Source organism: Pan paniscus, chromosome 5 (genome assembly GCF_029289425.2).
Source record: "Pan paniscus chromosome 5, NHGRI_mPanPan1-v2.0_pri, whole genome shotgun sequence".
Lineage (NCBI taxonomy): Eukaryota > Metazoa > Chordata > Mammalia > Primates > Hominidae > Pan > Pan paniscus.
The window spans coordinates 103,344,122-103,365,080 of NC_073254.2; the positions used below are offsets into that span (position 1 = coordinate 103,344,122).

Genomic DNA, 20,959 nt, shown 5'->3' on the forward strand with positions numbered 1-20,959 from the left:
GGTCAAGGCATTTAGAGTGCATACTCCCTGAACACAGCATTGATTAATGTAAGAGTTTCAGAACCTCAGACAAGAGGACACAATGAGTAGGAAAAGCATAAGCGAAGACATGGAGGCAGGGATGACTCCCTGTTAAAAATGGAAGTTGAACACACAATTAGTATTCCTTTCCCCAACAAACCCTACTAAAACAATAGAAAACTGCTTTTTCAAAAAGAAAAAAATTAAAAAGACTAAGAGAAAAGGGTAGCAACAACATTTTAGAAGCTGACAGGCTTCTAAATGAGCAAATGGCAACTGACTTAGCAGACTTGAGAAAGCTGAATTGTTGGCCAGCAGTGGGGAATAAGTGACCAGACTGATACAGCAAAACTCTCAAAAACCCAGGTATAGGAGGCACCAAGTGCCTCTGGAAGTAGGGATAAAGGAGAGGGTGAAAACAGGAAGCTGGTCAAAAGTCTGTTAAGAAGGCTAGGGTGCAGAGGTTTATGTCCTGTAACCTCAGGACTTTGGGAGGCCAAGGCAGGTGGGTTGCTTGAACCCAGGGGTTTGAGACCAGCCTGGGCAACATAGAGATACCCATCTCTAACCCCCCCAAAATTTTTTTTTTAATTAGCTGGGTGTGATGGTACATGCCTGTATTCCTAGCTACTTGGGAGGCTGAGGCAGTAGGATCACTTGAACCCAGGAGTTTGAGGCTGCAGTGAGCTATGACTGCTCTGCTGCACTCCAGTCCAGCCTGGGCAACAGAGAGAGATACTGTCTCAAAATTAAATATATATATTTAATTATATATAATATACAATAATATGTAATTATATAAAATATAATTATATTATATTTATATATTTATATAATATATTATATAATTAGATTATATTTATATATTTATGTAATCTATTATAATTATATTATATTGATATAATCTATTATAATTATATTGATATAATCTATTATAATTATATTGATATAATCTATTATAATTATATTATATTGATATAATCTATTATATAATTGTGTATTTATATAATATATAATTATATTATATTACATATTATATTATATATTATATTTATATATAATTATATTATATTTATATATTATATTATATTTATATAATATAATATATAATATAATTATATATAATTATATATAATTAATTAATATATATTAATATTTTGATTAATAATTAATAATTAATTAATATCTATGCACACACGTATAGAGTTATATATAATTATATTATATTTATATATTATATATTATATTATATTTATATAATATAAATTATATATAATTATATATAACTCTCTCTATATGTGTGTGTGTATATATATATATATATATCAGTTAAAACCCAGATCTGCATCCCCCTCTCCTTCTAGAAGATAGTCAACTTCCCCACACTCTGGAAGTTTGAAAGAAAACTTGAGGCTCATTTTCTGGAAAGGGTCATTGGAGTATAAGACACCAGGCATAATTGGGGGCAAGGATTCCATACTAGAAACAAGCTTAACTGGAAGTTTACATACTCAATACGGAGACCCTCCAATCTTCTCCTACTTAAAGAGCACTGGCAGAAAGGTAGTATCAGGAGTGAGATTGGAAAAATCTTTTCTGTGGAATCTCAGCAGTGTAAGAGAAGGAATCCAAAGAGACTGAAAAGGAAGATTACCTAAGGAAATGGCCCAACCAAGTCACCTTACAGTAAAGACTCAGAATACTACCTCCATCTGTATGCCCAGCCTTCTAAAATATAAAAGGAGAGAGAACATAAAACACATGTGAAACTGTGTGCAGTGTTGCTGAAGCAAACACACCTTACTAGACTGCAAAGTGATATGAGGCTAGAGAAGTTTTGGGGTCAGATCATGTAGGGCCTTCTACTATATACTAATAGTACCTATAGGTATATATGGGTATATATAATTATAATATATTATAGGTAGCAGATGGTGTTTAAAGATTTTAAATTCAGAGAATAGTGGTGGGTGACGGTTTTGAGAAATTTGAGGCTGGGGGTATGCAAACAAATTAGGAGGTTCAATTTTGAGCTTTTGCACAAAGCTTGTGCTTCCTGTCATGTGTTATTCTGATAGCAGTATCAAGAAATAATTACATACAATCTGGGCCACAGATATTTAGAATTTTAAAACATGTATTGAGGTCATGTGGAATGATAACATTATTCAGAGTGAGTGGCTAAAGGAGAGAACCTAAATGAACATGAACATTTAAGGAATAGAGGGCAGAAAAATGTGTTATAACACATTTTTGTTACAACACACATTGACAGAGAAAAAATTATCAAAGAGGTAAAAGAGCACATACTTACCTGAAAACAGAGAGAAGTAATGACAAAGAACAAAGGTCAATCAAGAAAGAAAATGAAAAATTGCTATTGGATCTTGCAATTACATCACCTGTGACCTATCAAAGAGCCGTTTTTAGTGGCATGCATGTCAGGGCTGAAGATGGATGGCAGTATTCCGAGGAAGAAATAAAAGGTGAAGAACAGGGAGAGCAAGTGTGGAACACTCCTTGGAGAAGCTTAGATAAGAAAAGGAAGAATGGGGTGAGGATGGAGATGGGGTGGGAGGGGAACAAGGTTGAGGCAAATATCTTATTTTTATGTTTTTAAGGGAAGAAAGACATTGACTGATGGAGGGAAGAAAATAGAATTGAGGCAATAATTTTAAGACTGAAATCAATTTAAATATGGTCTATGGTCATAGACTAAAGGGAAGAAGGCAATAGAGAGAAAGAGGTTGAAGTTACAGGAAAACGAGCCATCTTTTAACCATGAACTTCTTTCCCAAAGTAGTGGGGTGTCATTATTAGTGAGGCAAAATAATTTTTTTTTTGAGACAGGGTTTCGCTCTTGTTGTTCATGCTGGAGTGCAATGGCATGATCTCGGCTCACCGCAACCTCTGTCTCCCAGGTTCAAGAGATTCTCCTGCTTCAGCATCCCAAATAGCTAGGATTACAGGCATGCACCATCATGCCCGGCTAATTTTTTTGTATTTCTAGTAGAGATGGGGTTTCTCCATGTTGGTCAGGCTGGTCTTGAACTCGTGACCTTAGGTGATCCACCTGCCTTGGCCTCCCAAAGTGCTGGGATTACAGGCGTGAGCCACCGTGCCCGTCCAAGGCAAAGTAATATTTTAAAATTCTTCCATGTTACATTCTTTTGTAATAAAAATATTCAACAAAATATTCTTACATTCTAATTCATGAGCTTTTTCTGATAAGTATTTGACAAAACACATTTTAATACAATAAGATAGTCTAAATTTTTTTTGCATTTTAATATAAAGAAATCTTATAGGATCTACATATAAATATAGGATCTACACATAAAAATGTTTCAGAATATTAATTGTAAGTCTTAAATGAGTATTAACTCAGAAAAATCTATAAGTAAGAGGAAGAAGTATAGTCAGAATGCTATTTTCTTTCTTTCTTTGTATAACTTGTCTGCTACGATCAGTTACGTCTAGTATTTTGTCAAATAAGTGGTGACATAATGAAGAATGTCATTGATATGAGATGATGGCAAATTCCAAATTACAACATCAACAACAATACCACTTTGGAAAGAATACTAATGGAAGTAAAAAGCTTTGGTACTAAGTTATCTTGCTAATGAAAGATTATATATTAGGTATTTTTGATATTATGGCTCAACAATTGTGCCATGTTTGATCTTTTTCAGTTGAAATAGTTATTCATAAATACATGCTCATTGTGGTAAATGCATTAAACAGTTAAAATCCAGATAAAGACAAAAAAAGTCACCTGTAATCCCACTGTGTAGCTGTAACCACTTTCAACATTCTGATGTTTAGTCTTAACAAATTTTTGTCTCATACTGATATGTGTATATTCGAAAAATTTTAATTTACAAAAAATACCTCATTCCATACCTACTATTTTAACATGCTTTTTATCTCTTAAAAATATCTTGTGAATACCTAACCATGTCTATAATATATTTTAAAATATTATTTTGTACAGTTATAATATTCCATACTATGGGTATATGGTAATTCATTTAACCAAATCTCTATTTTTAGATATTTAGAGGATTCTGATTATTTGCTATTAAAAATAGCATTGCAATACTTTGTATATTTAATTTGCACATCACTATTTCTTCAGGATAAATTTGTACAAAAGAATTGTATCAGGTAAAGATCTGCATGTTTTTAGGTTTTTGACACAAACTGGCTCCCCAAAAGTTGTATCAATCTATACTTCTACCATCAATGGAAGCGAGTGCTCATTTTCTAAAAGCATCATTAACAGTTGGGTTTATAACAAAAATCTTTGCTAGCTTGATAGAGAAAATCAGTTTCTCACTTGCTGTTTAATAAATTTTTAAAAACTTAATAGTAAGGCTAAACTCCAAAAATATGTTTACTGGCCATGGTATCCTTTTGTGAATATCTGTTCTACCATGTCTGATTTTGATCTTTTCAATTATCAAAGCATTCAGTATAAGATTTCACTATATTTACAAAAATGTAGCCTAATATATTAAATGTATTTTTTAAAAATACTAACAAGTCAAACTAGTTTATTATGGCAAAAATTTCTATGTGCAATATTTAGAGTGTCATGTTACAGATTAACTATTCCAGAGGCTACTATGAGAAGAAAAATTTCTTTTTGTAGCTTATTTTAAATGACTAGAGGTTGAAACCTTATTTTTTTCAGTCTGAATTTGCTGAATTCTGTTTGTCTTCAGATTATATAATTATGTGGCCAATTTCTTAATAGATTCAATTTATGCATTTTTTCCAGTTTAAAATAATTTATAATGAGAACGCATTCACGTCTAAAATACATTTTGAATCAAAATCTATATTATTTAAGGTTATTTTAGATAACTAACTTAGTAGAATTCTAAGTATATACAATTTTAATCAAATACTTTTCATAAATCATATCTTTAAATAACAAATCTGTTTTTTTAAAAAAAAGAAAAGAGTCCACCCAAGGGTCCAGTGTAAACACATTTATTTACATGGTAAGGCTGTAATGGTTAGATAATTATTTTTGTTGGCACTGGAATGCAATTTCTGTGCCTGCAGAGAGGAAAGTATTACATTTGTGGGCATAATGGTAAGAACATAAGGTTAAAAAGGTAAAAAAGAACCATACGGAGAAACTGTGTCATAAGGGCACGATTTTGCATGATGTGCACAAAATGGTTTGGTCATTTCTAGTCAGAACCCCAATAACTTGCCAAAGGTTTTCTCTAGTCAGAGATTAGACATATTTTTCTCAAACCTATCTTTTTATTTCCTAAGGCAGTAATACTTTAAAATTCCTATATGGAAATAAATAGACTATATATGTGCAGATTATATTTTAGGCCGAATTAGTCGTGAAAAACTAGTTATTTAATGCCTCCATCGTGGCGACCTGCTTGGGGGGCATATTCTGCTGTGGATCCTCAGGGCTCCTTCTTGCACTGCTCTTGACCTAGGCTTGGCTCTTGCTTCTGATATCCTGTGCCCCAGCCTTTAATTCTGATGTACCCCAGAGCCTGACCTCTAAATTCCTGGCCTTGATGGATAGAAATCCTGACCCTAATTGCTTGTTTTGTTTGATAATTTGAATTTAGCATTCGTTTTCTTAAACTGAACTCTGTTTCCTATTAACTCTGCATGATAATTTGAAATTATTTAATACTGGTCTTTAACTTTGTATGGACATTTACATCAGACCCACAAAATCAGAAGATATACAATATTAAAGGAATTCTGTAGTTTTGTTCAACAGTTTACTGGTGGCTGTTTTAGAGAACACTGCAAAATGAATTGACAAGTGACTTAAAAACACTGGTCTACAAAGCATGTGTTTGTAGCACCAAAGGCACTTTATCATTATTACACATGGTATCTTCAAGTTAGTATGCAATACTGATACGGTTTAGCTCTGTGTCCCCACCTAAATCTCATCTCAAGTTGTAATCTCCACATGTTGAGGGAGGGACCTGTAGTTCCCATGTGTTGAGGGAGGGAGGTAATTGGATCATGGGGGCGGTTTTACCCACGCTGTTCTTGTGATAGTGAATGAGTTCTCACGAGACCTAATGGTTTTATAAGTGTTTGGAAGTTCTTCCTTCTCTCATCTCTCTCCTGCTGCCTTGTGAAGAAGGTGCTTGCTTCCTCTTTGCCTTCTACGATGATTGTAAGTTTCCTGAGGCCTCCTCAGCCATAAGAAAGTGTGAGTCAATTAAACCTCTTTCCTTTACATAAATTACCCAGTCTCAGGAAAGTTCTCTGTAGCAGTGTGAAAATAGACTAATGCAAATAATATTAAAATCAGGCCATCTTTCTATAGCTCACAATTCTTAACACCTGGAAATTTCCAGATTATTCCATTTCTGAAATCCTATATTTGCTTTTCATGAATACTCAAAAAGAAATTTAATATAAAAAAGAATAAAACACAGTTCACTTAACTTAGGCATCTTTGTCATGAAAATTGGCACTGAAGGAACAATGTAATTAACATCACAAAGAATTTGGGGAAAAGAAAGATTTGACCAATTACTTTCATGTATCTCAAAAGAAATAAAGACTCAGGATTTTTAAAGCCGTTAAATGTATATAGCTGCCATACTAAATACTTAAGCATGGTGAATTTTAAAAACTATTATATATATACTTTCTTTCTTTTTTCTTTTTTTTTTGAGATGGAGTCTCACTCTGTTGCCCAGGCTAGAGTGCATGGCACGATCTCAGCTTGCTGAAACCTCCACCACCCGGGTTCAAGGGCCTCCCAAGTAGCTGGGACTACGGGTATGCGCCACCATGCTGGGCTAATTTTTGTATTTTTAGTAGATATGGGGCTTCACCATATTGGCCAGGCTGGTCTCGAACTCCTGACTTCGTGATCCGCCCGCCTTGGCCTCCCAAAGTGCTGGGATTACAGGTGTGAGCCACTGTGCCTGGCCTAAAAATTATTATTTATAAAGTACCTTTCAGTTTATAGGGTATTTCTACAAATAATTATTTTGTCCTCAATGTAAACTCCATGAGAGAAACATTATCATCCCCATTTTACATTTAAACTTTCTTTGATCACTTCATTTCCAATAGCATTCACCTTTATTCCACTTCGACTGACTTCCTTCTAAATTTCATCTTGTGCTTGCCATCACTCAGAACCAATCCTTGAAAGTACTACATTAGAATACTTTACTCATGGTCTACAGTCTCCTATCTTCCCAGGCCTCTAATTCAATCATCCTTATTATACCCATTCTTCAACCCCATTGGAATGTCTAGGCCTTTCCCCCACCTAACAGTCTTTTTATCTTCACTTTCTTCCCTATCGAGCTTAGGGTCATGGTCATCATTTTAACCTTAGCTTTTATCCCATTGTCTTTTCTTTGCACAAATACAATAAAATATCTAACATAGATGAATCCAGCTGTTCACTGTGGCCTTGCCTATTCCTGAACTGTTGAACTCAAGCTGCTCAGCCAGCATCATGATACATTTACAGTATTAATTTCAACCGAATCTGCAATGTCTGCTGACTGAATCCTTTTATGTTTCATAGTCCGTTGGCTCTCTAGTTCTCCACAATAGTTCTTTCAGATCTGTTTTTTTTTTTATTTTCCTCAAACTTCCAATCCTGTTATTTCAAAGAAAATAGCATATTTATTTCAAAGAAATAAATATTTCTTTGAGGCTATTACATATATTTTTTGTTTTCCTCAAACTTCTGATCTATTGTTTCAAAGAAAAAAAATAGAAGCTGTTATATAACTTTCTGCCACAGGTAAGAAATTAAACACAGAGAGGTTATGTAAATTGGTCAAAGTCCATAGCTAGTAAAGGGCAAAGCAAATCAGTGTGACTCTATAGTCCATGCTCTTAACATCTGCATTTAACAGTGTCTCTCACTTTATCCATCTCAGTTACTGCCCTGCCATTCTTCTAGTTCTTCAAGGCAAAAGCCTAGGCTCCATCCTTGGCTCCTTCCTCACCTTCACTATCAACAACTAATTACCTGTCTACTTCTAACTTCACTGGCACTTTCTTAGAGCAAGATGCCACCATCATAGATTTCAGCAACAGCCTTCAAATGTGCTCCAATTCAATCCTGTTCTCTAGACTGAAGACAGTGTGAATAATCTTTCCAAATGCAATCCTACCCAAGTCAACCTACCAACTCCTTAGTTCAACACTCACCAACTCTTTCATGTTTAATTCTTTAGACCAAAGGTTGGCAAACTCTTTTCATAGAAGGCAATATAGTAAATATTTTAGGGCTTGTGTGCCATTCAGTGTCTATCCCAGACTTAATTCTGATATTATGGCATGAAAGCCACTGTAAACAATATATAAACAAGTGGGCATGGCTTTGTTGCAATAACTTTACAAAAACAGGCAGTGGCTAGATTTGGCTCACAGGCTGTACTTTGCCAACCCCTGCTTTAGACATATTACATTGATTCGTTCCACTAACATTAAATACTTTCTGTGGGCTTGGGGCTATGTTAATGACAAGTTAATGATACAGTGATGAACAAAATACCCATGTTCTCTGCCTTCACAGAGCTTAAAATTTAGTTGGAATGGAGACACTGATTTTTTTAATTGCATAAATAGGTCAGGTATGGTGGCTTATGCCTGTAATCCCACCACTTTAGGAGGCTGAGGCGGGCAGATCACTTGCATTCAGGAGCTCGAGACCAGCCTGACCAACGTGGCAAAAACCCATCTCTACTAAAAATACAAAAATTAGCCAGGCACAGTGGCACGCACCTGTAATCCCAGCTACTCAGGAGGCTGAGGCAAGAGAATCACTGGAACCCAGGAGCAGAGGTTGCAGTGAGCCAAGATTGCACCACTGCACTCCAGCCCAGGCAATAGAGCAAGACTCTGTCTCAAAAAAAAAAAAAAAAAGCATAAATATATAAAAATGCTACTATGATAAGGAAAAAAGAAAAATAATTAGTGCTATGGCAGCCTATGAGGTGGAATTGACCCAGACCCAGAAATTCAGAAGGGTTTAATGATGAATGTCATAATTGAGATGAGATTTGAAGAGGGGAAGAAAGGGTATTCTAGGATGAGAGATCAACATTTGGCTAGACCCTTAAATAAGAAGAAACCTGGCTCATTTCAGGACCTGAGAAAGGAAGTGTGGCTAGAGTGAGTGAAGAGAGAAACACGCATCAGACCATGCATTTTGGGCCACATTCAGGATTTTCATCTTTATCCTAAGTACAATGAAAATCCATCAAATTATTTTGAGGAAGAAATAATAAGATCAGATTTCTATAGCAAAAAGAAAACTATTTCTGTTCACCACAAAAGCCTGAGCACTTAGATCTACATCTGACAAATTGTAGAGATATTATGCAGAAAACATATAAGAAGGGGAAGCAAGAGTAAATGTGGATAGATTACTTAGATGATAGCAATTTGCACTGGGGTGATGAGGAGAAATCTATGAAAAACACAAATTTTGATGATAGGAAATGCAAAAGGTTTAGTGATAGACTGTATTTGGTGGGAAAGCTGAAGAGGGAGCTATCAGCAATTCACTGAAAAGGAGAACACTGGAAGAAGGTCAGGTTTGGTGGGGAAATAAGAGTTTGGGAGTAGGTTAAGTAGGAGATAACTTTGAGATATCCAGCAGGAGTTCTGTTGTTGTTGTTGTTGTTGTTGCTGTTGTTGTTGTTGTTGTTTGAGACAGGGCCTGGCTTTGTCACACAGGCTGGAGTGCAGTGGCATGATCATGGCTTACTGCAACTTCGACCTCCTGGGCTCAAGGGATTCAATCCTTCCCACCTCAGCCTCCCGAGTATCTGGGACTACAGGCACACACCACCATGCCAGGCTAATTTTTGTATTTTCTTGTAGAGACAGAGTTTTGCCATGTTGCCCAGGATGGTCTCGAACTCCTACGCTCAAGCGATCTGCCTGCCTTGGCCTCCCAAAGTGCTGGGATTATAGGCGCCTAAGTGGAGATTTTAAATAAAGACATGGGTGTTTAGACCTGGAATACAAAGAAGTCTGGGCTGGCAATATAAATTTGCTAATTGAATGTGTGGACCTGAGTATATACCTAAGAACATATACCATAACAAAAAGAAAAGGAGCTGGCACTGAGCAGGTCATTTAAAAATGAAGTGTTTTGTCATTTAATAGCTAGACAGGAAAGGATGAACCTGCAGAAGAAAAAGAAAAGGCAAACAGCCAAAGAGGTAAGAAGAAACCAGCAGAATGCCCTGACATGGAAGCCAACAGAAAAGAGTATTTCAAGAAACAAGGTGAGTCAACAATGTGGAATGCTGCTGAAAATTCAAATAAGATAAACACTGAAAAACATTCATTGGAATTAGTGAAATGGAAGCCATTTGCAATCTCATTTCAAGTTGCAAAACCTCTTTATGGTATTTCTCCTCAGCTCATCTAACTGTGCTTCCCCCTACCTTCCAATAATGAAACAGAATCTGTAAGATTCTCATAGTAAGACATGTGTATTGGGGGGTGGGCTCTGCATGGATCTGGAGAGGATTAAAAAACTAGAGCTTAAAGACGAAAAAATTTGGCAGCTTAGACAAAAGCAGGTAGCCAAGCATCTACAATCAAAGACAAATAGCAAAATGCAGCATACTACATAAAGGCAGCTCCTACTGGGGTAAAGCATAAAAATTGTGGCTAAGATAGGCTGAAGAGAGAAGTATGTATACTTTTATTTTTAAGCAATGAATAATATGGTCTCATACATTTCATTCTTTGTTTAGCCATAATCACCAGGGATTTTGTCAGATTTCTTGGAGTTCATTTTCTAGCTAATGGATAATATGGTATATTATACAGTCAGAGAGTACTTTTCTCAAATATATGCAACTAGATGAGAAATAGTATGTGACATCAGCAAGCATAATTCCTGGAATTTAAAAGGTACTCAGTATATATTGATTGAATTTGAATCATTATTACAATTATGAACTAATTTCAGACATGTTATTGATCCATATGCAGTGAAAATTTTGTTACCTTGAATATCATCATTGAATGTGCAATACTGGTTTCGATACTTGTTCAGGAGACGAAATGCATTCACATTGGCAAAATCTTCAAACTGAATAAGGCAATTCATGCCATACCTATGGGACAAAAACATTCATATTAGAAGAGGCTAATAAAATGCTATTTTAAAATAAACTTTTAAAATTAGCCCATAGAAATAGGAAAACATTATTTCCTTTTAAAGGTTCTATCTTGCTGCTTAAGTATAAATATGTAATATAATATCTGTTTAGCAAATATTTACATGCTGACTACAGAAAAGGCATTGTGTTGGCACTGTGAAATAACATAAAATGACCAAAATATGTTCCCTTTCCTTAAGGAATTTAACATTTAGTGGAAACAAAAATTTTTGAAGTAAATAAAAAGTAATATAAAAGTGGTATAAACAAGGAATGATAGGTGTTCCGAAGATAGATATCACTTCTGGCTGTGATCAAAGACAAAGCAACAAATGAATGAGTTTTAATGAATAGTTATAATTTCAAAGTAGAGATGTGGGGTTTTATAAGCTGAGGAAAAATAGAAGCAAAATAACTGAGCTGAAAGATAAAAAAGAAAAATTGTTTAAAAAATGGTTTAAAAGCCCTATTTGGCTATAATGTGGTAGTAAATGTAAGGGTGTAGTGAAAGATACGGTCAGATCTTCATTGTGGCCCTTCCATTCCTCCCGTCTAGCTTCACGGGTAAACATGCTTTCTTCAGTCTCTTTTATTAGGGCACTGATGAAACATTCATGAAGGTTGAGTCCTCATGGCTTAATCACTTCCCAAAAGGCCCCATCTCTTAATACTTTCACAATGGCGACTACATTTCAACATATACAACGTAACATGTAATAGTAATGATTAGACCATAGCAGCAGCTTTTACAAACCTTTTATTCTCCTGGTCTCCCAAGTCTCTTACCAGTCACTACCTCACTAAGATCAATGGTAGAGAGAACATTATTAACCTTCTCAGTTTTCCCCTACATTAAAATATTTTGTACTTTTATGTCTATTTTCTTCCTCAACTTGTGAGAATGATTCTTGCTTCCTTGTTTCGAACCTCCCTATGGACCTTACTGAATCAACTGCACCTCTCTATACTAACAGCTGCAATTTCTCCTTTGCTACTGGTCCTTTCCTGTCCCCAAGCATTTTCAGGACTACCTAATTTTAAGACCACCTCCCTTGGCCATGACAAAATCAAAGCTATAGTTACTTATCTTTCTTCCCCCTGATGTCAAACCTCTCAGAACAGAGAATGTTAAACCTTGCACTAATTTCTCACTTCTTATCAACATTATAATTCAAGGACAGTCTCAAACCACTACCCCCTGATATCACAAAGCAGATGATTTTTCTCTCTTTTTCTTCTGATACAATAAAAAACTCTGTAAGTTTGTTATTTCCCTTCAATTATGTTAATTTATATATAATTACATATTTATCTTGGGTAGACTATCTTTTTAAATTACTGTAAAATTCACAGGTGAAAACTAGTGTTAATGTTTTTTGTTTGTTTGTTTGTTTGTTTTATTACTAGTGTAGCCTAGCATCTTTTTCTATGTCTATTTGTCATTTGTAATTTTTTCTGGAAGATTCTATGTTCACTTGTTCATTTTTCCATTGTTATAGTTGTTTTCTTTATTATTTCATAAGAATAGTACCTTCTGTTATATATATTGCAAATGGTTTTTCTAATCTAGTACACTGTGCCATTAATTAGACAGTGTTCCTAATTGTTTTCACCAAATAAATTTTAAATTTTTATGTGGTTAGATCTTTCAATTCTTTTATTTATGGTTTCTCCTTTGATGAAATGCTTACAACAGTCTCCTCTACATATATTTATTTAACTATTAATGAAAATTTCCTCTAATTATATTATAGATTTAGAAAATAGTTAACCTCTAAATCTGGTATACTTTTACTGTTAGGCCATAGATTAAAAAAACAAGCTATACCAAAATTTCTGTTTTCTATATAATCACCCAACTATGTCAGCACCATTTATTTAACAGTCCATCCTTCTCCTCATCACCTATAATTAGATACTATATTCTGATATATAGTAGGGTCTGTTTCTGTGCTTTCCCATTTTATTCTACTACTGCTGATGACAACAAATATGTTTTCCTTTATAAGATACTACACACACACACTTACTCTTCACAACCACTCTATGAAGTAAGCACTATTATTATTCTCATCCAATAGATGAGGAAACAGGCACACAGGTATACCACATTGGTATTGCTCAGTAATGATAGTCTAACAGTAATGATTAGTCTTACTAATCTATCAAGAAAAAAATACCTCCCTGCTTTAATTCCTACAGCTTTATAGTAATTTTAATATTTAGTACTGTTAATCATCTTTTATCCTTCTTTTTAAGTATTTACTTGGCTGTCATACTGGTTTATAAGCATAGGCTCTGGAGTCAGAGCTCCTGGGATCAATCTTGTCCTCCTTACATACCGTGCATCCTTAACTGTTCTGTGCCTCTGATTTCCTATCAGAAAAATGAGAATAGTAACAGCCTATTACCATAAGGCTGTTAGCAGGATTAAATGAAGTGATAAATGTTAAGTGCTCAATGCAATGACTGGCACATGAGTACTCTATAGCCACTTAAAAATCTACAGATTTAAAAAAATTATTTAATAGTAACAATAGAAGCCATAGGCAGGTAAATAATATTCTCAAAGGGCTAAGAGAAAATAACTGTCATCCTAGACAAAGCTATTCTTCAACAGTAAGGTTTATGCAGCCAATAAACATATGAAAAAAAAGCTCATCATCACTGGTCATTACAGAAATGCAAATCAAAACCACAGTGAGATACCGTCTCACACCAGTTAGAATGGTGATCATTAAAAAGTCAGGAAACAACAGAAGCTGCAAAGGATGTGGAGAAATAGGAACGCTTTTACACTGTTAATTGGAGTGTTAATTAGTTCAACCATGGTGGAAAACAGTGTGACGGTTCCTCAAGGATCTAGAATCAGAAATCCCATTTGACCCAGCAATCCCATTACTGGGTATATACCCAAAGGATTATAAACCATTCTACTATAAAGACACACACACATGTATGTTTATTGTGGGACTATTCACAATAGCAAAGACTTGGGACCAACCCAAATGCCCATCAGTGATAGACTGGATAAAGAAAATGAGGCACATATATGCCATGAAATACTATGCAGCCATAAAAAAGGATGAGTTCATGTCCTTTGCAAGGACATGGATGAAGCTGGAAACCATCATTCTCAGCAAACTAACACAAGAAGAGAAAACCAAACACAGCATGTTCTCGCTCATAAGTGGGAGCTGAACAATGAGAACACAGGGACACAGGGAGGGGAACATCATCACACCAGGGCCTGTTTGGGGGTGTGGGGCTAGGGGAGGGATAACATTAGGAGAAATACCTAATGTAGATGATGGGTTGATGGATGCAGCAAACCACCCCATGGCGCATGTATACCTATGTAACAAACCTGCACATTTAGCACATGTACCCCAGAACTTAAAGTATAATAATTAAAAAAAATAAAAAATAAATAAAATTAAGACATCTTTAGATAAATAAAAATCAAAAGACTTTTACTAAAGAAACTTCTAAAAGGTATATTTCAGAAAGAACAAAAATAATCCCAGTTTAAAAGGCCTATGTATAATAAAATAGTAAAATGTAGGGAAATACAAGCAATTTTTATCCATATAAAATAGTAATAAAAATAAGTCTACTTCTAGCATGACAGAGTGAAGAAGGTGGCAAATTCATTCCCTAAACAGCAACGATATTGCAAGACAAAATATTTAAAACAACCATTTCAGTGCTCTGTAAATCACTAAAGACAAAAAGAAGCAACAATTTAAAAGTAAAATGGGATAGGGGGGTCAATTCTGAAGGGAACATAAACTTTTTCTACTCCTTTTATGTATGATGCCGTTTATCCTCCAAGGAAACACTTTAGCTAGCTGTATTAATAATTACAAAAATGTTACTAAAAACTGATAAAATCATTTCTATGGTTACAAATTATTACATTTTTATAACCTAGCAGAGAAGCAAACTTCGTCATAGCAACTAAGTACCCCAAACACAAATACCAGTCAATAATCATGAGGTGCTTGTAATGGCTCTTCTACTTCTCTGGTTTCTAAGCAGGCCTTTAGAAAGTAAAGACTGTGAGCCTTTGGAGAGTGCTGTCATATGGTTTGCTCCCAATGTATCATATACTGGTGGTCTAGAAGCATTGGATGAGCTGTCATTATGTTCAGAAGGAGCAGAACTCTGTGGTCTCAGTATGTGAGGAGGAATCAGAGCCTTCTCAATTCTATTCCCGGATCTACTACTTACTTGGTTCTGTGGTTTTGCGCTTGTTAGAATTTCTCTGTGGTTAAAATGAAATCCCTACAATATGGTTTGCCTTCAATGTTTAGGACACAATGTGGTCAGGCTATAAATTTATAATGTTTCTTAAGTGAAATCTGGGAATAGGCATAGGTAGTAAAATGGTGTACAGGATACCTTATCATTTACAAAAGTTTATTTTAGAAGTATCCCTTAGAAACTATATATCAGTTTTAGTTTCATGACTTTTCTCTACCTGGTAGTTAACTCTGATTTGACTCCTAAAGATTTAGAGAGAGGAATTCTGAATTCATTTTGTGATACAAGCATCTTGCATCATATAATAAAAGAAAGCCACATAAGGGATAATTAGTTCCAATTTGAACCCACTTTGTCACTATAAAATTATAAGTAGTGGAACACTGAGAAGTTAGCCAATTCAATTCTACATAACTATGAAAAGAACCTACTATTTTATGATCAAAATACCACATAAAATACTAGGTGCAAATGGTTTTAAAAGTTAACAGAAATAACACCCATAAAATTAACATGTAAAAACTGCAGAGATTTTCCTCCTGTGGCATTGTTAAATCTGACAAATACCATATTACAGTGACTAATCACTATATCTAGCACTATGTGTCAGGCACTATGCTTCATACTTTACAGGGATTATCTCAATTCTGTCAGCAACCCAGTGAAGAAGGTATTATCCACTTAACAGATAAAGAAATGAACTCAGTAAGATTAAAAGCCATGGTTGAGTTCACACTGCTAGCAGGTGGTAAGGTCTGCACTGAACCACAGGGCCCAGTGCTATATATACTGGCTACCACAGAGCACCAACAGAGTTATCAAGTCAATGAAATGAATAGCATATTTACATCTGAAAATATTGCACTGATAAAATAAGGGTGTTATAATTTTATCATAAAACTATTAATAGCAAAACAGTATTTGTATGCATTCAACATACCAGGTCCTTTTATTATAGGAAATATATGAACAGATATTGGTGAGAACATGAATCTTTCTTTGATTATAACTGATCAAGAATTCACTGTAACCAGGTTAACCAAGCATGTTTTAATTTTTCCTGAGATATAGTAAAATGTTTTTATAGGATTTATTACATATGGAACATTCAAGATCTAGTGCACTTTAGCTCTGATGAGTACCTTAGGGATAACCTATTCCAAATTACCCATTTTTGATAATGTATTGAAGCTTGAGAGTGCTCAATGAATTAAGCAGCAAATAAGAAACATGGATCTTGCCCTGGAAATGCTCACTGGGAAAATAGTCTCATTGGGAAGACAAAAGGATGTAAGCAAATAACTTAAAGGAGGTTCAGATTAAAAGCAAAAGCAGTGGCACACTGATCACTAAAGGACTGAGGGAAAACAACATGAATTAGGTGAGACTTAAGATGGGCCCTTGGTAGAACTCAAATAAGGAAAAGAGTGGAGTAAAGAACCAATGATAGAATAGAGGTCTCAAAGTTTGTACTGGGGAGGTGACAAATATTAGCTTCAAGGACTTTAGAAGATCAGTATTGGTTGCTGAATTTCAGATGATGAATGGTCTTGAATGCTAGAATAAGTAATCCAAAGTTGACACAAATTATCTCTGGCCAAGAACCATTCAAATTCAATTCTTCTTTGTAGGTAACAATGAAGAAGATGGATGTGTTAACTTCTCTCATAGCAATATGGCTTTTGCTCCTACTACTTTACTTCCATATTATTTTGTAACATTTAGACAGTCCTTTCATTTCTCTTACCACTCCTTTTATTATATTTCACTGTTACTTCTTAATTATTCTTTGTGACAGTAGAAATGATGAAGATTCAGCCATAATCATCCATTCTTTTCCCCCATATTCTCATCCCCTCAAGTTTCTTGTCTTCTTAAGGAATTGACAATCATGTTTTACACAAATTACTTCTAAATTTATATCTCTGCTGCTGATCTTTCAAAGAAACAACTCTGTTTCCAAAATGATACCAAGGACTTGAAGAAATTTTATACTATGAATCTTTTTTCTTTTAGAATGAGAGATAAATAATTAAAACAGTATTTCCAACCATTTTTATTTAGTATTTATTTCTGTAAAAGCATCTATAGAATCAAAAAATCACACAACATTTATAGCAAGGACCAAAAAAAAAAAAAAAGAATCACAAGCAAAATAGAATCACTATGTTTAGGTGTTGTCTGCTTTTCAAAAAAAATAGCAAACCTAAGAGATTATGAGTTCCTTAAAATTCAACAAATTTTGAAGTTCTGTTTATAACTAAAGTGGCTATTTAGTATATTTTAATAAAAAGCATTTAAAAAATCCTCCTTGTCTCCAAAATTCATGAAACTTTTTCCCTTGTGATTTTAATTTTATTATTTTGTTGTTGTTTTTAAACTTTTATTTTAGGTTCAGGGGTACATATACAAGGTAGTTCTATAGGTAAATTCATGTTATGGGGGTTTGTTGTACAGATTATTTTATCACCTAGATGCTAAGCCTGGTACACAATAGTTACTTGTTCTGCTCCTCTTCCTCTTCTGATCCTCCACCCTCTGGGGTGGGGATGAGAACACATGGACACTAGGCCCCAGTGTCTGTTGTGCCCCTCTTTGTGTTCAAGTGTTCTCATCATTTTAACTCCCACTTATAAGTGAGAACACACAGTACTCGGTTTTCTGTTCTTGCATTAGTTTGCTAGGGATAATGGCCTCCAGCTCCATCCATGTTCCTGCAAAGGATGTGATCTCACTCTTTTTTATGGCTGCATAATATTCCATGGTGTATCAGTACCACATTTTCTTTATCCAGTGTATCACTGATGGGCATTTAGGTTGATTCCATGTCTTTGCTATTGTGAGTAGTACTCCAATAAACAAAAAAATGTGTGCATGCATCTTTGTGGTAAAATAATTTATATTCTTTTGGGTATATATCCACTAATGGGATTGCTGGGTCAAATGGTACTTCTGTTTTTATTTCTTTGAGGAATCTCCATACTGCTTCCACAATGGCTGAACTAATTTACACTCCCACCAGCTATGTATAAGCATTTCCTTTGCTCTGCACCCTTGCCAGGATCTGTTATTTTTTGACTTTTTAATAATAGCCATTCTGACTGGTATGACATGGTATCTCATTATGGTTTAGATTTGCATTTCTCTAATGATCAGTGATATTGAGCTTTTTTTCATATGCTTATTGGCCGTTTGCATGTTCTTTTGAAAAGTGTCTCTTCATGTTCTTTGCCTACTTTTTAATGGGGTTGTTTTTTCTTGTAGATTTAAGTGCCTTAAAATTCTGGATATTAGACCTTTGTCAAATCCATAGTTTGCAAATATTTTCTCCCATTCTGTAGGTTCTTTGTTTACTCTGTTGATAATTTTTTTTTTTTTTTTTTTTTTTTGCTGTGGAAAAGCTTTTAGTTTAATTAGATCCCATTTGTACATTTTTGCTTTTGTTGTGATTGTTTTTGCCATCTTTGTCATGAAATCTTTGCCTGTTCCTATGTTCAGAGAGCCATTTCTCAGTAAAGCAAGGAGGTAAAGGGAACATCCAGTGAGGAAGTGAGGAGGTAAGGTAGCCTGTTGTTAAAGTGCGGGTTTCCAGTTAAACAGTGGAAAGATCTGAGAAGAAGAAGAAGTGTTGGGAGTCTGGTTTAGGGAAGATGAAGCACAAAACGTGAAGTATGAAAAAGCATAGGCTGGGTGCGGTGGCTCACACCTGTAATCCCAGCACTTTGGGAGGCCGAGGCAGATGGATCACCTGAGGTCAGGAGTTCGAGACCAGCCTGGCCAACATGGTGAAACCCTGTCTCTACTAAAAATACAAAAATTAGCTAGGCGTGGTGGCAGGCACTTGTAATCCCAGCTACTTGGGAGGCTGAGGCAGGAGAATCACTTGAACCCAGGTGGTGGAGGTTGCAGTGAGCCGTAATTGCACCACCGCACCCCAGCCTGGGCAACAGAGCAAGAATCCATCTCAAAAAAAAAGAAAAAAGAAAAAAGAAAAAGCATGAAGTATGTGGAGGCATACATGAAAAGAGACAAATGACATGTTATTTTTACATTTTAATAGGCAACCAAGTATAACAATAATGTGAAGCAAGACTTTCTAATTATGTGCACAGGCCATCTGATGGACGGCAAAGGTGGAACATGGGGAGATGAGTATGTGAAAGAGGGAACATCATGGCCTCTGAGCTGAAGGCAGCATGGGTACAGGCTCAAATCCTCAGAGAAGCTTTGGCTCTAAAGGACTTATCTGTGCTTCAACATACCACTGTATTCTTCTATTTCTAGTTTGTACCATTCCTTATGCCTAAAATGCCTTCATATAAGGGATGCAGAAATCTAGAAAATGCTTTTATAAACTCCATGTGCAAACTTACAATAGAGAATTAAAGGTCTCCTCAAATGCATGTTCCAGTAAATACCTCATCTCCAACCTCAATCATGTCATTTACTTCTGTAGTTTGAATCACTAAATCTGTGACTTTTTCTCCATTTAGCCTGAATCAAACTGTTTATTTCTAAAAGCCAGCAACACTAAGGGTCACATATTCAGCAGAAAAGAGAATTGTATATTATTTTACTGAAGAATATTACAGTCATAAAATTTTAGATCTAGAAATGTCCTCAGAGATGATTTAGCAATAACTAATGACCAGGAAGGTTAAAAAACACCCAAGGTTCCAGAAAAATATATGGTAGTGAGTGTTGCCATCTAAGAGAAAAGCCAGAGGGACTAAGTCCAACAGCCACGTATGGTAGAGTAGACCTTTTTTGTAATGTAGTAAGATACCTTCTATCTTATTTCATACTATAAGAATACAGAATATTTTCAGGTAAGTTTATCAGAATTTATTACCAGCACATCTCATTTTATTGTGCTTTGCTTTACTGCACTTTGAAGATACTGCCATTTTTTTACAAATTGAAGATTTGTGACAACCCTTGTTGAGCAAATCTATTGGGACCATTTTTTCCAACAGAATGTGCTCACTTTGTGTCTCTGTCACATTTTGGTAATGCTCCCAATATTTCAAACTTTTGCATTATTATTATATGTGTTATGATGACCTGTGATCAGTGATCTTTTATGTTACCATTATAATTGCATATAAGATGGCAAACTTAAGCAATAAATGTTGTGTATGTTCTGACTGCTCCACTGACTGGCCACACCCATGACTCTCTCCTTCTCCTCAAACCTCCCTATTCCCTGAGACACAACACTATTGAAATTAGGCCAATTAACAACCCCACAATAGCCTCTAAGTGTTCAAGTCAAAGGAAAAGTCACACATCTCTTTAAATCAAAAGCTTGAAATCGTTAAGTTTAGTGAGAAAGGAATGTTGAAAGCTGAGACAGGACAAAAGTTAGACCTGTTGTACGAAGCAGTTAGCCAAGTTGTGAATGCAAAGGAAAAGTTCTTGAAGTAAACTAAAAGTGCTACACTAGTGACCACATAAATGATAAGAAAGCAAAAAAAGTCTTTTTTTGGGAGTCTTTT

General features: G+C 35.1%; 1 protein-coding gene across 1 annotated transcript in view; it reads right to left on the reverse strand.

Annotated features, from left to right (window-relative positions):
* Nucleotides 1-20,959, reverse strand: part of ME1 (malic enzyme 1) — a 212,602-nt gene that overhangs the window by 32,020 nt on the left and 159,623 nt on the right. The window contains exon 7 of the mRNA XM_003816382.5: nt 11,041-11,150. Within this exon, the coding sequence (XP_003816430.4) occupies nt 11,041-11,150 (110 nt within the window). The remainder of the gene's footprint in view (nt 1-11,040; nt 11,151-20,959) is intronic.